Here is a 17,983-nt window from a genome sequence, read left to right on the forward strand (position 1 = left end):
CCGCCACTTGTGTCTGGGTCTCGCTCTGCTGCCCAGGCTGGAGTGCAGTGGCACAATTACACCTCACTGCAGCCTCGACCTCCTGGGCTCAAGCAATCCTCTCACCTCAGCTTCCTGAGCAGCTAAGACCACGGGCATGGCCACCATGCCCAGCTAAAATTTTCATTTATTTTGTAGAGACAGGGGCCTCACTACACTCCCCAGGCTGGTCTCAAACTCCTGGGCTCAAGTGATCCTCCCACCTCGACCTCCCAAACTGTTAGGATTACAGGTATGAGCCATCATCCCCAGCCATGCCCCTTATTTTTTAAAAGAAAGAACAGAAGACTCAAAGATATAAAAGTAAATGAGACGTTTTACGTAAAAAGAAAATTTCCAGGCCTGGGATTACTCACACCTGTAATCCCATCACTTTGGGAGGCCGAGGCAGGCAGATCATGAGGTCAGGAGATCGAGACCATCCCGGCTAACATGGTGAAACCCCGTCTCTACTAAAAATACAAAAAATTAGCAGGGCATGGTGGCACGTGCCTGTAGTCCCAGCTAATTGGGAGGCTGAGGCAGGAGAATTGCTTGACCCCAGGAGGTGGAGGCTGCAGTGAGCCGAGATCGAGCCACTGCACTCTAGCCTGGGCAACAGAGCAAGACTCTGTCTCAAAAAAAAAAAAAAAAAAAGAAGAAGAAGAAAATTTTCCTTTAGTAGTATGATGTTCACTTTTATACATCTAAACACTAAATTATATCCCCTGCCATTAAAAACGAGCAGATTAAAGTGAACAAAAACACAGAGGATGCTCATTGCAGCATTACTTAAAACTGCATAAAACTGGAAGCAAACCAAACATCCACCAGTAAGGAATTTGGCATAGGAATTAGTCTATCCATTCACTGCACCACACACTGCCCAGAGAGCACACTCACACAGAAAGGTCTCCAACAGAATTACATGAAACAGTGAGTAGCCAGACAGACATCAGACACAATCCTGTTTATTTTTTAATTTTTTTTTTTTTTGAGACGGAGTCTCGCTGTGTCGCCCAGGCTGGAGTGCAGTGGCCGGATCTCAGCTCACTGCAAGCTCTGCCTCCCGGGTTTTTACGCCATTCTCCTGCCTCAGCCTCCCGAGTAGCCGGGACTACAGGCGCCCGCCACCTCGCCCGGCTAGTTTTTTGTATTTTTTTTTTTTTAGTAGAGACAGGGTTTCACCGTGTTAGCCAGGATGGTCTCGAACTCCTGACCTCGTGATCCGCCCGTCTCGGCCTCCCAAAGTGCTGGGATTACAGGCTTGAGCCACCGCGCCCGGCCCACAATCCTGTTTATATAAAAAGTAAACAGTACATTCTGGAGCAGCACATATCAAACTGTTAAAAAGAATGCATTCAGAGGGATAGCATTTTACATATATCTGCAATGTTACTCATTTTTATCATAAGCATGTATTACATCTGTAACCAGAAAAATGCAAGCTCAAGAACAAAAAAAAAATAGGAATTCAGAAAATGCAAGAGGCAGGCTGGGCACAGTGGCTGTAGTCCCAGCTACTCGGGAGGCTGAGACAGGGGAAATGCTTGAACCCCGGAGGCGGAGGTTGCAGTGAGCTGATACTGCGCCACTGCACTCCAGCCTGGGTGCTGGAGCAAGACTCCGTCTCAAAAAAAAAAGGAAAAATAACCATCTGTATTTGGCTAATACAGAAAATCTAGTTTTATTAAGATATTAAATGAAAATTCAGGCCGGGCACAGTGGCTCATAACTATAATCCCAGCACTTTGGGAGGTGGGCAGATCACGAGGTCAAGAGTTTGAGACCATCCTGGCCAATAGGTAAAACTCCATCTCTACTAAAAATACAAAAATTAGCTGGGCACGGTGGCGTGTGCCTATAGTCCCAGCTACTCGGGAGGGTGAGGCAAAAGAATCACTTGAACCCTGGAGGCAGAGGTTGCAGTGAGCCGAAATCACACCACTGTATTCCAGCCTGGGCGACACAGTGCAATTCCGTCTCAAAAAAAAAAAAGAAAGAAAAAGACAAAAAGAAAAAGAAAATTCAAAGAGTAATAAAAACAACTTTTAAAAGTTTTTCATGATGCTTACTACAAAGCTTGAATAATCCCTCCAAATGAAATCTTAGCATATTGAATTTTTCAATTTATATTCTCTAACAAGTAGTCTAAATTACAAATGAACTATAGTTATATGACTTATTTTAAAAATGTAATTACTCGCATAATTATGAAATTTACCTTTATCTCCAATGTTATATCAAGATATGGATCAAAAGTATCTGAAACGCCCTTGCAATTTAAACATTTGACTGAAATAAAAATAAAATGCAAAAGATGAGCAAAGTATAATCATTACAGCAACATCAACTATTGAAATGACAAAATACAATTTTGAAATTTAAAATTTTTTACCTGTAATTTTTCTATCAGTTGAACAAAAAAAAGTTTTAAATTAATACTACTCATAATATGGGTGAAAAGTGTAATGAATTTGACCCTCATATACTATTGGTTAGAATCAAAACTGGGATAACCTTTTAGAAGGACAAGGTGACAGAATTAAAATTTATAATACACACTCCCTGTGATCCAGAAATTCTAATACTAAGAATTCATCATACATATATACTTTTACCCAGACAGAAAGCATATGTGTACGGATGCTCCATGAACAACAAAACACAAATAACCTAAATCCCCATCGACAGGGGACTAAAATCAAAGGAACACTACTGCAACTGTCGAAGGCTGTTAGGCCTGTGTGCTGAAATGTAAAAGACTCCTAATACGAAGAGACAAATGGAAGCAGTGCACACAGTATGCTCCCAGTTTGTTCATGCACAGGAAACTACAAGAAGGATTTACTACAACCTGGCACCAGGGTTGCCTTTGGGTAAAAGGAATGAGAATCTGGGCTGGAGAGAAGTACTTTTCCTTCCTTCCTAGCAGGACTAACACTGTCCAACTTTTACTATTTTTTAACCACATGCGTGTATCATTTTATCAACTTATAAGCAAAAGCTTACCTCTAGATCTTAGGTATCCTCCAAATATCTGACAAACGAGAGTGGTGGCCTGGGTGTGTCTGTCCAATCTGAAAAACATCGAACAGTGACATGAGAGAGGAGCTTTGCAAAAACTCCAGATGCTGTGACCAGATTTCAAACACATGTGAGCTTACAAAGATCAAGAATTCTAACAGGATAGCCATGGAAAATAAAAGGATGGCACATGTGGCAGCCCAAGAGCATCCCTGCCTGGCCAGAACACAGGGAGGTCTGGGAGTGGTGGGAGGAGAGGCAGAGCTGTGGGAGCTGTGTCTGTCAAGAAGGGACTTGGGAAGCAAGGCAGGAGTCTGGTCCTGAAGCAGGAAGACAGCAGCCTCCAGGGGCTGCGGCCTGTGCGGGAGGAAAGGGAGCAGAGGCGGAAAAGGCAAAGAGTCTTCCTCCGACCCAAGTCTGTCACCACCCGGATGATGAGGGCCTAGACAGAGCGGTGCTGGGGCAGGGAGAATACAGAGGGAGATCTACCAGGTGTGTTCAGACAGCACCAAGCGGCTTAGGATGCATTATCGAACCATCTCCTCGTTCTTCCTCGTGAGTTTAGATTTTAAGGAATAAAGTACAGGAATCAGTAACTGATTGGGGTGGGGGTTCAGGAAATAAATACAGGTTGGAGGGCAGCAGAGAAAAGAATACGTCAGGCACAACTAAAAAGGAGAAGCAGCTAGTTTGAGATTTGCAGACGTCTGCTGATAATCAGAAATTAAACAGCTGCAAGACCAATGTTTATTTCCTGACATCTATGACTGAGCAAACTCAAACTGTTACAGTAAGATACATCTGTAAATTTCAACCATTTAAAACTAATGCACATCACCTAAGGAAGAGGCAGAGCAAAGCCAAAAGGTAAAGTGAACATAGTTCTGTGTGCTTCCAACAAAAAAGGTGAAAATGAATTCTGGTAAGAATAAATTACAACTGGAGATCCCAAATGAAGAAATGGCTGGCGCTTTGTTGTACTTACTTATTGCTGCCATTCAAGCATGCTTTTTGCATAGCATCAACAGTGTATTGAAGGAATTCATGGGCATCTTCCTGGTTTCCAAAACGGAAGTGCCTAGCTATACCTGTAAAATTTCAGTAAAGACAAGGTTTTATCATTACACATAATAAGCCTAAGTTGTACCCCCCAAAATATATCTTACAATAATATGTTGATTGGAAAACTCCCAAATACTTATTTTATGAGGAAATAGCACTAACATAAGCCACTAACATAAGCTATAAGCAGGATCAGGCCCTTTAGACCAGAATCCCCAACCGTTTCGGCACCAGGGACTGGTTTCATGGAAGACAATTTTTCCACAGACCAAAAGAGGGGGTTGGGATGAAACTGTTCCAGCTCAGATCATCAGGCACGAGATTCTCCTAAGGAGCGTGCAACCTGGATCCCATGCATGCACAGTTCACAACAGGGTTTGCGCTGCTATGAGAATCTAACGCGGTCACTGATCTGACAGGAGGCAGAGCTCAGGTGGGAATGCTCACCTGCTGCTCACGTCCTGCTGTGTGGCCCAGTTCCCAACAGGCCACATCAGGTACCAGTCCACAGCCCAGCGGTTAGGGACTCCTGCTTTACACCATTAAAAGTCCACAGCAGCTAGAGTTTCTGAGAGTCTAGAGAGTAGCTACAGAGTGACTCATGTTTTTAGCAAGTTAATAAAGTTACACTTGAATAAACTGGCTGTTTTGTCTCAAGTTTGTCCAAAATGTTATGTTGGTGATTTTAAATTGGTGCTACATCTCTATAATAGAGAATCCATTCAAAACATAAATATCCCAACCTATCTAATTCTATCCCAATGACCCACAGAAGAACTTATATTTGCAGGTGCAGAGAAACATTTCAGTCCTGTTTCTAATTGATTACACAGCTACAAGACCAAATTATTTTTAAAATTATAATAAAAAATTAACACAAAAGTATAAGCAATATCACACTAAAACATATACACTGAATTTTACATGTGTATGAAGGTATAAAATGTTCCAGCTTAAATCATATGAAACTGCCAACACTCCACCAGTTTAGACCTACAAACCTGACAATTTCATGATTTAACCATGTGTGTATCAGTGGATACACACATACACATACATACACACACACACACACACAGCAATGACATTTTCTTAAAAGACTAGGTTTAAAAATGTTAGTCATGCCTGCTATATAAGTATGCATAAAAATAAATATACGTGGTCAGGAGTGGTGGCTCACGCCTGTAATCTCAGCACTTTGGGAGGCAGAGGCGGGTGAATCATGAGGTCAGGATATCGAGGCCATCCTGGCTAACATGGTGGAACTCCGTCTCTACTAAAAATACACAAAATTAGCCGGGCGCAATGGCACACACCTGTAGTCCCAGCTACTCAGGAGGCTGACGCTGGAGAATCGCTGGAACCCGGGAGGCGGAGGTTGCAGTGAGCCAAGATCGCACCACTGTACTCCAGCCTGGGCGACAGAGCGAGACTCCATCTCAAAAATAAATAAATAAAAACAAATAAATAAATATATGATAAATAGCCAGGCACGGTGGCTCATGTCTGTAATCCCTGTACTTTGGGAAGCCAAGGTGGGTGGATCACCTGAGGTCAGGAGTTCAAGACCAGCCTGGCCAACAAGGTGAAACCTTGTCTCCACTAAAACTACAAAATTAGCCAGGTGTGGTGGTGCACACCTGTAATCCCAGCTACCTGGGAGGCTGAGGCAGGAGAATCACTTGAACCCGAGGGGCAGAGGTTGTAGTGAGCCTCGTGCCACTGCACTCCAGGCAGGGCGACAGAGCAAGACTCTGTCTCAAATGAATGAATAAATGAATGAATGAATGCATACATGTATAAACAATCCAAACCTCCCTGGCTAAATTTTGCCAGGCTTCAACAACATTTCAAAGGTTTTTGACTTGTCTGTTGTGGTCTATCAATAATGCCAAGGACCAATATAAGACCTCTTTAATCTTCAGTGGCTTCTTAGGCAAAAAGATTACAGTTTGTTACTGTATAATTTCACATCCCTATAATTACCCAGTTAGATGCCAGATTAAGAGTTATAGTTTTGTTTGTATGCATTTTTTATTCCAACTCACTTAATTAACATGATGTAAAAGTGTACTGCAAAAATACACAGAAAGTATGTAAGAAAATTTCATGCACCTGTCCATTTAAAATTTAAAAATTAAATAGAAAAAAGTAAAATTTATCCACAAATTTGCTAAGCTCTGAGTATATATTCTTTTAAGACTGTAATTAAGTTGGGCACCGTGGTGCACATATGTAATCCCAGCTATTCAACTGGGGCAGGAGGATCACTTGAGCTAGTTCAAGAGTCACCTGGGCAAAATAGTGAGACACAGTCTCACCTAAAGAAACAAAACAGGCCGGGCGCGGTGGCTCAAGCCTGTAATCCCAGCACTTTGGGAGGCCGAGACGGGCGGATCACGAGGTCAGGAGATCGAGACCATCCTGGCTAACACGGTGAAACCCCGTCTCTACTAAAAAATACAAAAAACTAGCCGGGCGCTGTGGCGGGCGCCTGTAGTCCCAGCTACTCGGGAGGCTGAGGCAGGAGAATGGCGTGAACCCGGGAGGCGGAGCTTGCAGTGAGCTGAGATCCGGCCACTGCACTCCAGCCTGGGCGGCAGAGCGAGACTCCGTCTCAAAAAACAAAACAAAACAAAACAAAACAAAAGAAAAAACAGAATTAACCTTATTTATTTATTTATTTTTACTGCTGCTTGCAGAGCAGGGCTAATCCACAGGCAGTGTGTCCAGAGTAGCCTAATTAACTTTATTTTGACAATTTCTGTCACTGTATAGTATAATATTCATTCACCAAACTGAAACTAAAAACTGTTTACAAAAACCTGTGAGACAATATCAGAATTAGTATTACTCAGTATAGAAATCCAAGTGTCACAGCAAAAAACACTATAAAACTTACCAATTATTTTAACATATTGATTTTTAATAGTTTAAAATTTGTTAAATTGAATAGTCTTTAATATATTGTCATCTTTTGCTTTAAAGTTTCAAAATGTGTTTATATAGCAAATGCTTTACTAAAAATTTGTTATTGAAGACACAGTCACGCATGACAAAATATAATTGTTTTCTAATACATGAGGGGTTCGGTTTTTCACCAGTTGGACATTAAGAATAACTAGGTAATAGGCCGGGTGTGATGGCTCACACCTGTAATCCCAGCACTTTGGGAGGCGGAGGCAGGTGGGTCACCTGAGGTCAGGAGTTCGAGACCAGCCTGACCAACATGGAGAAACCCCATCCGTACTAAAAATACAAAATTAGCCTGGCATAGTGGTGCACGCCTGTGATCCCAGCTACTTGAGAGGCTGAGACAGGAGAATCGTTTGAACCTGGGAGGTGGAGGCTGCAGTGAGCCGAGATAGCGCCACTATGCTCCAGCCTAGGCGACAGAGCAAGACTCTGTCTCAAAAAAAAAAAAAAAAAAAAGAATAGGTAATAAATACAAATATAAAACTACAATAGTTAATACTTACGCCGCATCTCATTGATGACAAACATTGGTTTAATAACGTCCCCAGGATTACTGAGTGCCTGGGTAATATGTGCTTGCATTGTACACATCATACAAAAGCCTTCTGCATGACCTGAAAGATAGATGATAATCCTCCAAATTAGCAAAATACAACTATATACACACATCAAGGCTAATGACAAATCAGGGGCACACTACCTGAAATGAAATAATAGCTGCTATATGCATGCCTTGAGCTATCTACTTTTATACATTTTCATTTACTTTTCTTTGTTCTTTTTTTTTTTTTTTTTTTGAGACGGAGTCTCGCTCTGTCACCCAGGCTGGAGTGCAGTGGCCGGATCTCAGCTCACTGCAAGCTCCGCCTCCCAGGTTTACACCATTCTCCTGCCTCAGCCTCCCGAGTAGCTGGGACTGCAGGCGCCCGCCACCTTGCCCCGCTAGTTTTTTGTATTTTTTAGTAGAGACGGGGTTTCAAGGGGTTAGCCAGGATAGTCTCGATCTCCTGACCTCGTGATCCGCCCATCTCGGCCTCCCAAAGTGCTGGGATTACAGGCTTGAGCCACCGCGCCCGGCCTTTTTTTTTTTTTTTTTTTTGAGATGGAGTTTCACTCTGTTGCCCAGGCTGGAGTGCAGTGGCGCGACCTTGGCTCACAGCAACCTCTGCCTCCTGGGTCCAAGCGATTTGCCTGCCTCAGTCTCCCAAGTAGCTGGGACTACAGGTATGGGCCACCACGCCCGGTTAATTTTTTTTTTTGTATTTTTAGTAGAGATGGGGTTTCATCATGTTAGCCAGGCTGGCCTCGAACTCCTGACCTCACGCAATCCACCCACCTCGGCCTCCCAAAGTACTGGGATTACAGGTGTGAGCCACCGCCCTGGCCTCATTTACTTTTCTAACAAACCTAAGTGATAAGTACACATTAGCTTTCTTTCACAAGAAAGGAAAAAGGCTATGAGAGTTTAAAAATTTGCACAATGTCAAAGAGTTATTATGTGACAGACACATAATTGGATTCAAATCATACTCTTTCAAATTTGAAAGCCAGTGATCCTAGCTACTCTCTATACTGGAAAAGCAAGGTTTTTCCCCTCATACCACCATTTATCTCAAATGCTAAAAGAATGTCTCCTACAGCAGGGATTAGACATCACTGTGCAGGCCATACACCATGGCTCATGCCTATCATCTCAGCACTCCGGGAGGCCGAGGTGGGTGCATCTCTTGGGGCCAAGAGTTTGAGACTAGCCTGGGCAAGATGGTCAAACCCTGTCTCTACAAAAAATAAAAAGAAAATTAGCCCAGTGTGGTGGCATAAGCCTGTAATCCCCACTATCCAGGAGGCTGAGGTAGGAGGATCACCTGACCCCAGGGAGGTTGAGGCTGCAATAAGCTGTGATCACACCACTGCACTACAGCCTGGGCAACAGAGCGAGACCCTGGCTCAAAAAACAGAGAAAGAAAAGAAAAAAGAAAATAATCTCTGTGTAAATACTCTGGCGTTGCTGGCCACAGATGGTGGTCTCTATGGCATATCTTTTTTTACAACTTTCTAAAAACGTAAAACTCATTCTTAGCACATGTTAAGTGGTGCTACGGCATCTAGTGGGCAGATGCCAGGGATGCTGCTAAACAGCCTCAAATGCACAGGACAGCCCCTCACAACAAAGAATTACCCGAAGTGTCGACAGCACCGAGCCTGAGGAACTACCTGACTAAAGGCTGCCCAGATGTACCTAATAATGCTTAAAACACCACAAAAGGATCAAACTATTTCCAATTAACTTTGTCCTGCAATAAAGCTCAAAAATACTTTTTAAGAGATACAAAAATCTCAGCACCCAACAACATAAAATTCATTCTGTCTGGCATCCAATCAAACAGTACAAGGCACGCAAAGATGCAGGAATGACCAGTAACAAGGAGAAAATAAATAGAAAAAAACCCAGAAATAACACAGAAAATATAATCGGAAGACAATAACTTTAAAAAAGATATTACAAATATATTCCTATGTTCAAGGAAATGAAAAATGGAAGAACACATTAAGAAGAAACATGGAAATAGATGCAAATCTACTTATACACATGAACAGTAGAATCTGTGGGATGAAAAATACATCAGATGCACCAGGTGCGGTGGCTCATGCCAGTCATCCCAGCACTTCGGGAGGCTGACGCAGGCGGACCGCTTGAGCCCAGGAGTTTGAGACCAGCCTGGGCAACACAGCAAAACCCCATCTCTACTAAAAATACAAAAATTAGCCAGGTGTGGTGGCACATGCTTGCAGTCTCAGCTACTCCAGAGGCTGATGTGGGATGGGAGGACCACCTGAGCCCAGCAGTTGGCGGCTGCAGTAAGCTGTGATAGCGCCACTGCACTCCAGCCTGGGCGACAGAGTAAGACCCTGTCTCAAAAAAACAAAAACAAACAATAACAAAAACACCAGATGTGATTAATAACAGATTAGACACCATATAAGAAAAGATTAGTGAACCTGAAGATACTCATTATGGGTAGAAAATATCCATAATAAAACATAAAAAGAACAAATCTCAAAACAACAACACAGAGTACCAGTAAGCTAAGGGACAATTTTACGTTGCCCCGATATACGTCATTAGAGCCTGAAGGTAAAAGGACAGCATAAATATTTCAAGAACTAACAATTATCTACAAAGGAAAAGCACAAGGGAGGTTTTTGGGAAGAGGCACGGTTTCGTATCCTGACTGAGCTGTCAGTTCACTTGAGTCTATATTAATATTCAAGGGAAACTTACACCAAAAAAGTTAAGTTTTCAAAAGTCACTGAAAGTTGTCAAAATTTGACAGAAATAATACATGTACAGATCTAAGAACCTCAACAAATTCCAGTAGTAGAAACATGAAGAAAACTACACAAAGCCCCACTGCTTACAACCAGTGATAAAAATCTTAAAAGCACTGGAGATAAAAACATTACGTAGGCTGGGCTGGGTGCGGTGGCTCACGCCTGTAACCCCAGCACTTTGGGAGGCCGAGGCAGGCAGATCACAAGGTCAGGAGATCTATCTTGGCTAACACGGTGAAACCCCGTCTCTACTAAAAATACAAAAAAAAAAATTAGCCGGGCGTGGTGGCGGCCGCCTATGGTCCCAGCTACTCAGGAGGCTGAGGCAGGAGAATGGCGTGAACCAGGGAGGCAGAGGTTGCAGTGAGCCAAGATTGCGCCACTGCACTCCGGCCCAGGCAACAGAGCGAAACTCCATCTCAAAAAACAAACAAACAAAGAAAACATTACTTAGGCTGGTGCAGTGTCTCATGCCTGTAATCCCAGCACTCTGGGAGGCTGAGGCGGGTGGATCATTAGAGGTCAGGAGTTCCAGACCAGCCTGGCTAACATGGTGAAACCCTGTCTCTACTAAAAATACAAAAAATTACCTGGGCATGGTGGTGCATGCCTGTGATCCCAGCTACTCGGGAGGCTGAGACAGGAGAATCACTTGAATCCGGAGGCCGGGGTTGCAGTGAGCTGAGATTGTACCACTGCACTCCGGCCTGCGCCACCGAGTGAAACTCGGTCTCAAAAAAACACAGGAAACAAAGACAAAAACAAAAAACCATTATGTATATAGGAACAAAGGTAAAACCAACAACAGACTTCAGGCACAGCACAGGCCAGAAGACAGCGGAATAATATCTTCCAAGTATTAAAAGAAAAAGAACACGCCAGGTGTAGTGGCTACCCTGTAATCTCAGCACTTTGGGAAGCCGAGGCCAAGTAGATCGCCTGAGCCTAGGAGTTCGAGACCAGCCTGGGCAACATGGCCAAAATCCTGTCTCTACAAAAAATTAGCCAGGCAGGGTGGTCAATGCCTGTAGTCCCAGCTACTCGGGAAGTTGAGGTGGGAGGATTACTTGAGCCCAAGAGGTTGAGGCTATATAGTATCACACCACTGCACTCTAGCCTGGGTGAGAGTGACAGCCTGTCTCAAAAAAGACAAATAATGTTAACATAGAATTCTACACCCCATGAAAACATCGTTCAAAAACAAGCATGAGACTAGCACTTCTGGGAGACAGAGTAGAGGTAGTTTTCTATTCATCCTGCCAAGTACAACAACAAATCCTGACCATTGTATATAAAACGAACCTTAAAAGGCTGTGAAAGGTAGAGAAAGAGACATGCTAGGGACCTCAGAAGACATGGTGGTGAGTTCCCTGGGGTTTCTTTGTGCTTCTTCTAGTCCATCTTTGTGCTGCTTCTAGTCAGACTTGGACCTAAGAAGTCAGCAACCTGGAAACCCCAACAACTGCAGACAACCAAGCCCAGCAAAATCCTTCCCACTCTCTCCAGCCAAAGGAGGAGGAAGGGGCAGCCTCGTGTGACAGAAACCTTTGGAAATCATCGCTCTACTTCGGCTTCTGTGTGTATTTTTTTCTGTATGTTATGATGCTTGGTTTGTTTTTTTTTGTTGTTGTTGTTGTTTTTTGAGACAGGATCTCACTCTGTCACCCAGGCTGGACTGCAGTGGCGGGATCACAGCTCACTGCAGCCTCTACCTCCCAAAGCTCAGGAGATCCCCCAATCCGTCTCTCAAGTAGCTGGGATTACAGGCGCCCACCACCATACCTGGCTAATTTTTGTATTTCAGTAGAGACAGGGTTTCACCATGTTGGCCAGGCTGGTCTCGGACTCCTGGGCTCAAGTGATCTGCCCTCCTCTGCCTCCCAAACTGCTGGAAGTGTAAGAATTATGATCATGTTTTGACATTCTAAAGATCTTTCTGGCTGGGAAGAGGCTGCCCCTCAGGCTAGCCAATTCTTAAAGGTAGCAAAGGGCTCAGCGTTCGTGCAAGCCTTTGCTATACAGACTAACCAATCCAGAGCCCTTCCTTCTCCATTCACCTGCCTGTGCACCCCAGGAGGCAACACTCCTCTGCCCTAACCATCTCAGGGCCAGGTGCCAGGCAACTCTGGGCCACGCCTGTGGCTCAGAGCCCACTGAAATTATTCAAACCAGCCAATCCCAAATTCTTCCCCATGCCCTACCCTGCTTTTCCCACGGAAACCTCAACGAAGGCTCTGGCCAATAATGCCTTCCCCTTGCTCCTGTCTTCTGCTTCCTGACCCCTCAGGGGTCCTTACCACATGGCCCTGCATGGTGTGACATGTGAGCATAAAATCTTTGTCTTCCTGAGCCTCTCCTGTGTCTCCTCTTGTGGCTGCACCTGACCAACCATCTCGTAAAAGAATACAAAAGACATTCAAATACCACAGAAGAACTATGGCCTCACCTCTACCTACACCAGCAAAAGCCAAGAAAACAGCCTAGACTTACACTCAACAGGCTGTAGCAAGGCACCCTAACCCACACTGGGTTAACGGTAGAGAAAGCAGACTAGGAGCTGGGACTTGCAACCATACTGTATGAACAAACCCTGTCCCACCCCATGTTGTTAGTGACAATCACATGGGGAGCCCAGATTTCCACCCATCCAATAGTAAAAAGCCACCTCTACAACTCTCCCCTACTATGGCCTCCACAGCCCCTGGTGAGGGTCAGAGTCAGGACTGTCACCGTCACTCATTGGTAACAAAACCACTCCTACTGGAGTGTCCGTGGAGACCATGTGGGGAGCAGGAACTTCCACTTCCACCCAGCAGGGACAAAGATCCCCAATTCCCACCTGGGGTGCCAACGGAGGCTGAGTGGGGAATGTGGGCTTCTACTCCATCTGACATCACTTCCTCTGCCAGAGCAGTGTCAGAGCAAGCTGGCTAAAACAAAGGTTAGATAAGACTCAGTGTCTTATAAGATAATACCAAAATATCCATGGCCAGGCGTGGTGGCTCATGCCTACAATTCCAGCACTTTGGGAGGCCGAGGCAAGAGGACTGCTTGAGCCCAGGAGGTGGGGGCTGCAGTGAGCCATGATTACACCACTGCACTCCAGCCTGGACAACAGAGTAAGACCCTGACTCAAAAAAATAAATTGTTTTAAAATCCAGCTTTCAACTGAAAATCACTCATCATACCGAGAACTAAGAATCTCTCAAACAAAAATTACAACATTGCCTGATATGGTTCTAAATGTATACAGAAGAAAAAAAATTTTTTTTTTTTGAGACAGAGTCTCACTCTGTCACCCAGGCTGGAGTGCAATGGCACGATCTTGGCTCACTGCAACCTCTGCCTCCTGGGTTCAAGTGATTCTCTTGCCTCAGCCTCCCAAGTAGCTGGGACTACAGGCATACGCCACCACACCTGGCTAATTTTTGTATTTTTAGTAGAGACGGGGTTTCACCACGTTGGCCAGGATGGTCTTAAACCCCTGACCTTAGGTGACGCCCACCCCGGCCTCCCAAAGTGCTCGGATTACAGGCGTGAGCCACCGGGCCTGGTCTTTTTTTTTTTTTAGACAGAGCCTCACTTTGTCGACCAGCCTGGAGTGCAGTGGCACGATCTTGGCTCACTGCAATCTCTGCCTCCTGGTGGTTCTCCTCCCTCAGCCTCCCGAATAGCTGGGATGACAGGTGTCTGTCACCATGCCCGACTAATTTTTTGTATTTTTAGTACAGATGGGGTTTCGCCATGTTGGCCAGGCTGGTCTCGAACTCCTGACCTCAGGTGATCCACCTGCCTCGGCTTCCCAAAGTGCTGGGATTACAGGCATGAGCCACCACGCCCGGCCTAGAAGAAACATTTTTAAACAATTATAACTAGTGGAGAGTAAAGGACATAGGGAAGTAATGTTTCTATACTTCCCTCAAACTAGTAAAATGACAATACCAGTAAACTGTAGTAAGTTGTGTGTGTGTAAATGTGGTCCCTAAAAGTGACCACTAAAAAGGCTCCAGGCACAGTGGCACACGCCTGTAATCCCAGCATTTTGGGAGCGTGAGGCGGGCGGATCACCTGAGCCCAGGAGTTTGAGATCATCCTGGGCAACATGGTGAAACCCTGTCTCTATAAAAATTAGCCAGGCACGGTCGCACACACCTGTATGTAGTCCAAGCCACTTGGGAGACTGAGACAGGAGGATCATTTGAGGTTGGGAGATTGAGGCTGCAGCGAGCTGAGATCGTGCAACCACACTCCAGCCTAGGTGACAGAGTGAGACCCTGTCCTCGACTCACCCCCAAACAAAGATAGACTCAAGTAAAGCAAAATGATGTAATTTTGAAAAATATTTTCAAGTATTCAAGTAACCCACAGAGAAGCAAGAGTAAGAAAACAAAGATATACAAAAATGAACAGAACCAAAAACAAAATATTAAATGGTAGAATAAGCCTTAAGTCTTAAAATATCAATAACCACCTTAAAGGTAAACCACCTAAACAAATGAGGGTGAAGGACACCCAGCCTAGAGTAGCAGATAGTTAAAAGACACAGATTGACAAAATGGATTGAACAACACAACCCAACTATATGCTGTTTACAAAAAAACTCACTTCAAATGTAATGATACAGGCAGGCTGAAAGTAAAAGGATGAAAAAGATATGTCATGCAAGCATTCATCAAAACAAAGCAGGGAAAAAATTTTATCTGGGCGTGGTGGTGCACACCCGCGGTCCCAACTGCTCCAAATGCTGAGATGGAGGATTGCTAGAGCCCAGGAGTTGGAGGCTGCAGTGAGCCATGATCACACCACTGCACTCCAGCCCAGGTGACAGAGTGAGACCTCATCTCAAAGAAAAAAAAAAAAAAAAAAAGCAGAGGCCAGGCACAGTGGCGCACACCTGTAATTCCAACACTTTCAGAGGCCAAGGCAGGAGGATCACTTGAGGCTAGGAGTTCGAGACCAGCCTGGGTAACACAGCGAGACCAAATCTCTACAAAAGTAAAAAATAAAAAAATTAGCTGGTCATGGTGGGACATGCCTGTAGTCCAAAGCTAATAGGAAGACTGAGGCAGGAGGATAGCTTGAGACCAAAATTTTGAGGATGCAGTGAGCTATGATCACACCAATGCACTCGAGCCTGGGTCACAGAACAAGATTCTGTCTCAAAAACAAAGAAACCAACAACAACAAAAAAAAGCAGGAATGGTTAAATTAATAAAGAATAAAATAGACTTCAGGAACATAGTAAAGATGTTAATCCCCCCAAATTAAGACACAAGCTTAGTGTACTTCCTAGCAAAATCCCAGCAAAATATTTTGTATACAGAAGATTATTTTATAATTTGTAATGAAAAGCAATGGAACTAGAATAGCTGAAACTATTTTGAAAAATAAAGTGGACGAAATCATTCTATCCGAGAACAAGACTTACTACATAACTACCGTAAGAAGGACTTGTGTAGAGTGGTAGACACACACATCATCACAACAATAGAAACCTGGAGACAGACACACAAATATGCCCAAATGATTTTTTTTTTTTAATTACAAAGATACAAAAGCAATTCAATGGAGGAAAGACAGCTTCTTCAAGAAAATGACGCTGGAGCAAATGATATCCAGAAAAAAAAATTCAGCTTAAACCTCACAGTTTCTACAAAAATTAACTCAAAATGGATCGCAGACTTAAATGTAACACATAAAACAATAAAACTTACGGGAAAAAATCTGCAGGATCAAGAGCTAGGCAAAGAGATCTTAAACTTGACACTAAAAGCACAATCCATTAAAGGCTGACCAATTGAACTTCACCAAAATTAAAAACCTCTGTCTGTAAAACATCCACTAAGTGGATGAAGACATTTTACAGATGGGGAGAAAATATTTGGAAACCACACATCCTAAAAACTTGACAGTACAACAACAAAGAACTTGATAGAAAATGAGGGAAAGATACAGACACGTTTCACCAAAGAACACAAACAGATGGCAAATAAGCACATGAAAAGATGTTCAACACCTTTAGGCATTAGGGAAATGCAAATGAAAGCCACAATGAGTTATCACTACACACCTACCAGTACAGGTAAAATGAACACTAGTAACAACAGCAAATGTTGGCAAGGATGCAGAGAAGCTGGAACTCTCATATATTGCTTTGGCAGTTTCTTATAAAATCAAACATGCAACTACCATATAACCCAGCATTTGCAGTCCTGGGCACTTATCCCAGAGAAATAAAGACATGCTGACAAAAAGAGTTATATACACTCATGTTTATAGCAGCTCCACTCACTATATCCCAAAACTAGTAACAACCCGGATGTGTTTACCGCAGCTCCACTCAAGATATCCCAAAACTAGGAACGACCTGGATGTGCTTACCGTAGCTCCACTTAAGATATCCCAAAACTAGAAACAACCCAGATGTGTTTACTGCAGCTCCACTCACATATCCCAAAACTAGAACAACCCGGGTGTCCTTTAACGTAAAAGTAGTTAAAGTGTGGCGTTATCAGGCCGGGCACGGTGGCTCAGGCCTGTAATCCCAGCACTTTGGGAGGTTAAGGCGGGCAGATCACGAGGTCAGGAGATTGAGACCATCCTAGCTAACATGGTGAAACCCTGTCTCTACTAAAAATATTAAAAAAATTAGCTGAGTGTGGTGGCGGGTGCCTGTAGTCCCAGCTACTCGGGAGGCTGAGGCAGGAGAATGGCCTGAACCTGGGAAGTGGAGCCTGCAGTGAGCCGAGATCGCGCCACTGCACTCCAGCCTGGACAACAGAGCAAGACTCCGTCTCAAAAAAAAAAAAAAAAAAGACACTGTGGCGTATGGATACCATGAAATACTACCTACCAATGAAAGAATTAATACATGCAACAACCTGGATCAATCTTGAGAGAATTACACTAGGTGAAAAAGCCAATTCCAAAAGATTACATACTATATAATTCACGTAACATTGTTGAAATGACAAAATCATAGAAATGGAGAATTAGTGGTCACCAGAGGCTAAGGGAAGGCAGGGACACAAGTGGGCTTGGGAAAGGGAAACATGATGGGTTCTGTAGGCGATGGAAATGCTCTGTATCTTGACCATATCAATGTCACTACTGTGCTTGTGATATTCCATTACAGTATCATCACTGGGGGAGGTTCAGTAAGGGTACATGGGATTTCTTTGTATTATTTCTTACAACTGCATGTGAATCTACAGTTACCCCCAAATAAAATGTTGAGTTTTTTAAAAAAGCAAAATAAAGACATTTCAAACCAAAAAAACAAAACGAAACAAACAAACAAAAAAAACACTGAAAATCAATAACAAAGTAAAATAATCCCTGCCCATAAAAAAAAAAAAAAAAAAAAAGTAAGGAAAAATACCAAATGGAAATCTGGAGTCTGGATACATAAAAAGGAATGAAAAGCAGTGGAAACGGTAAACAAGTAGGTAAATAGAAACGATTTTTAGAAAGCTTTAAACTATCTAAAACAAAACTTTTAAAATGAATTTAAAGGAAAAAATAATACAACAATGCATGACAACAATAGCACAAAGATGGGAAAGGA

General features: G+C 43.5%; 1 protein-coding gene across 4 annotated transcripts in view; it reads right to left on the reverse strand.

The window, feature by feature from the left end:
- The window catches only part of USP42 (ubiquitin specific peptidase 42), a 58,500-nt gene that overhangs the window by 20,092 nt on the left and 20,425 nt on the right, over positions 1–17,983 (reverse strand). For 2 of the 4 annotated variants that reach the window (XM_001090104.5, XM_028845117.2), the window contains exons 4-7: positions 7,587–7,697; positions 4,031–4,133; positions 3,031–3,098; positions 2,243–2,313 (exon numbers count right to left, since the gene is read on the reverse strand). In XM_001090104.5, coding sequence (XP_001090104.2) covers positions 2,243–2,313; positions 3,031–3,098; positions 4,031–4,133; positions 7,587–7,697 — 353 coding nt within the window. Of the gene's footprint in view, positions 1–2,242; positions 2,314–3,030; positions 3,099–4,030; positions 4,134–7,586; positions 7,698–12,198; positions 12,300–13,255; positions 13,347–17,983 lie in introns of those variants that run through there. The other 2 variants (XM_028845120.2, XM_077996150.1) reach the window with 2 other exon arrangements.

This window comes from Macaca mulatta, chromosome 3 (assembly GCF_049350105.2).
Source record: "Macaca mulatta isolate MMU2019108-1 chromosome 3, T2T-MMU8v2.0, whole genome shotgun sequence".
NCBI lineage: Eukaryota > Metazoa > Chordata > Mammalia > Primates > Cercopithecidae > Macaca > Macaca mulatta.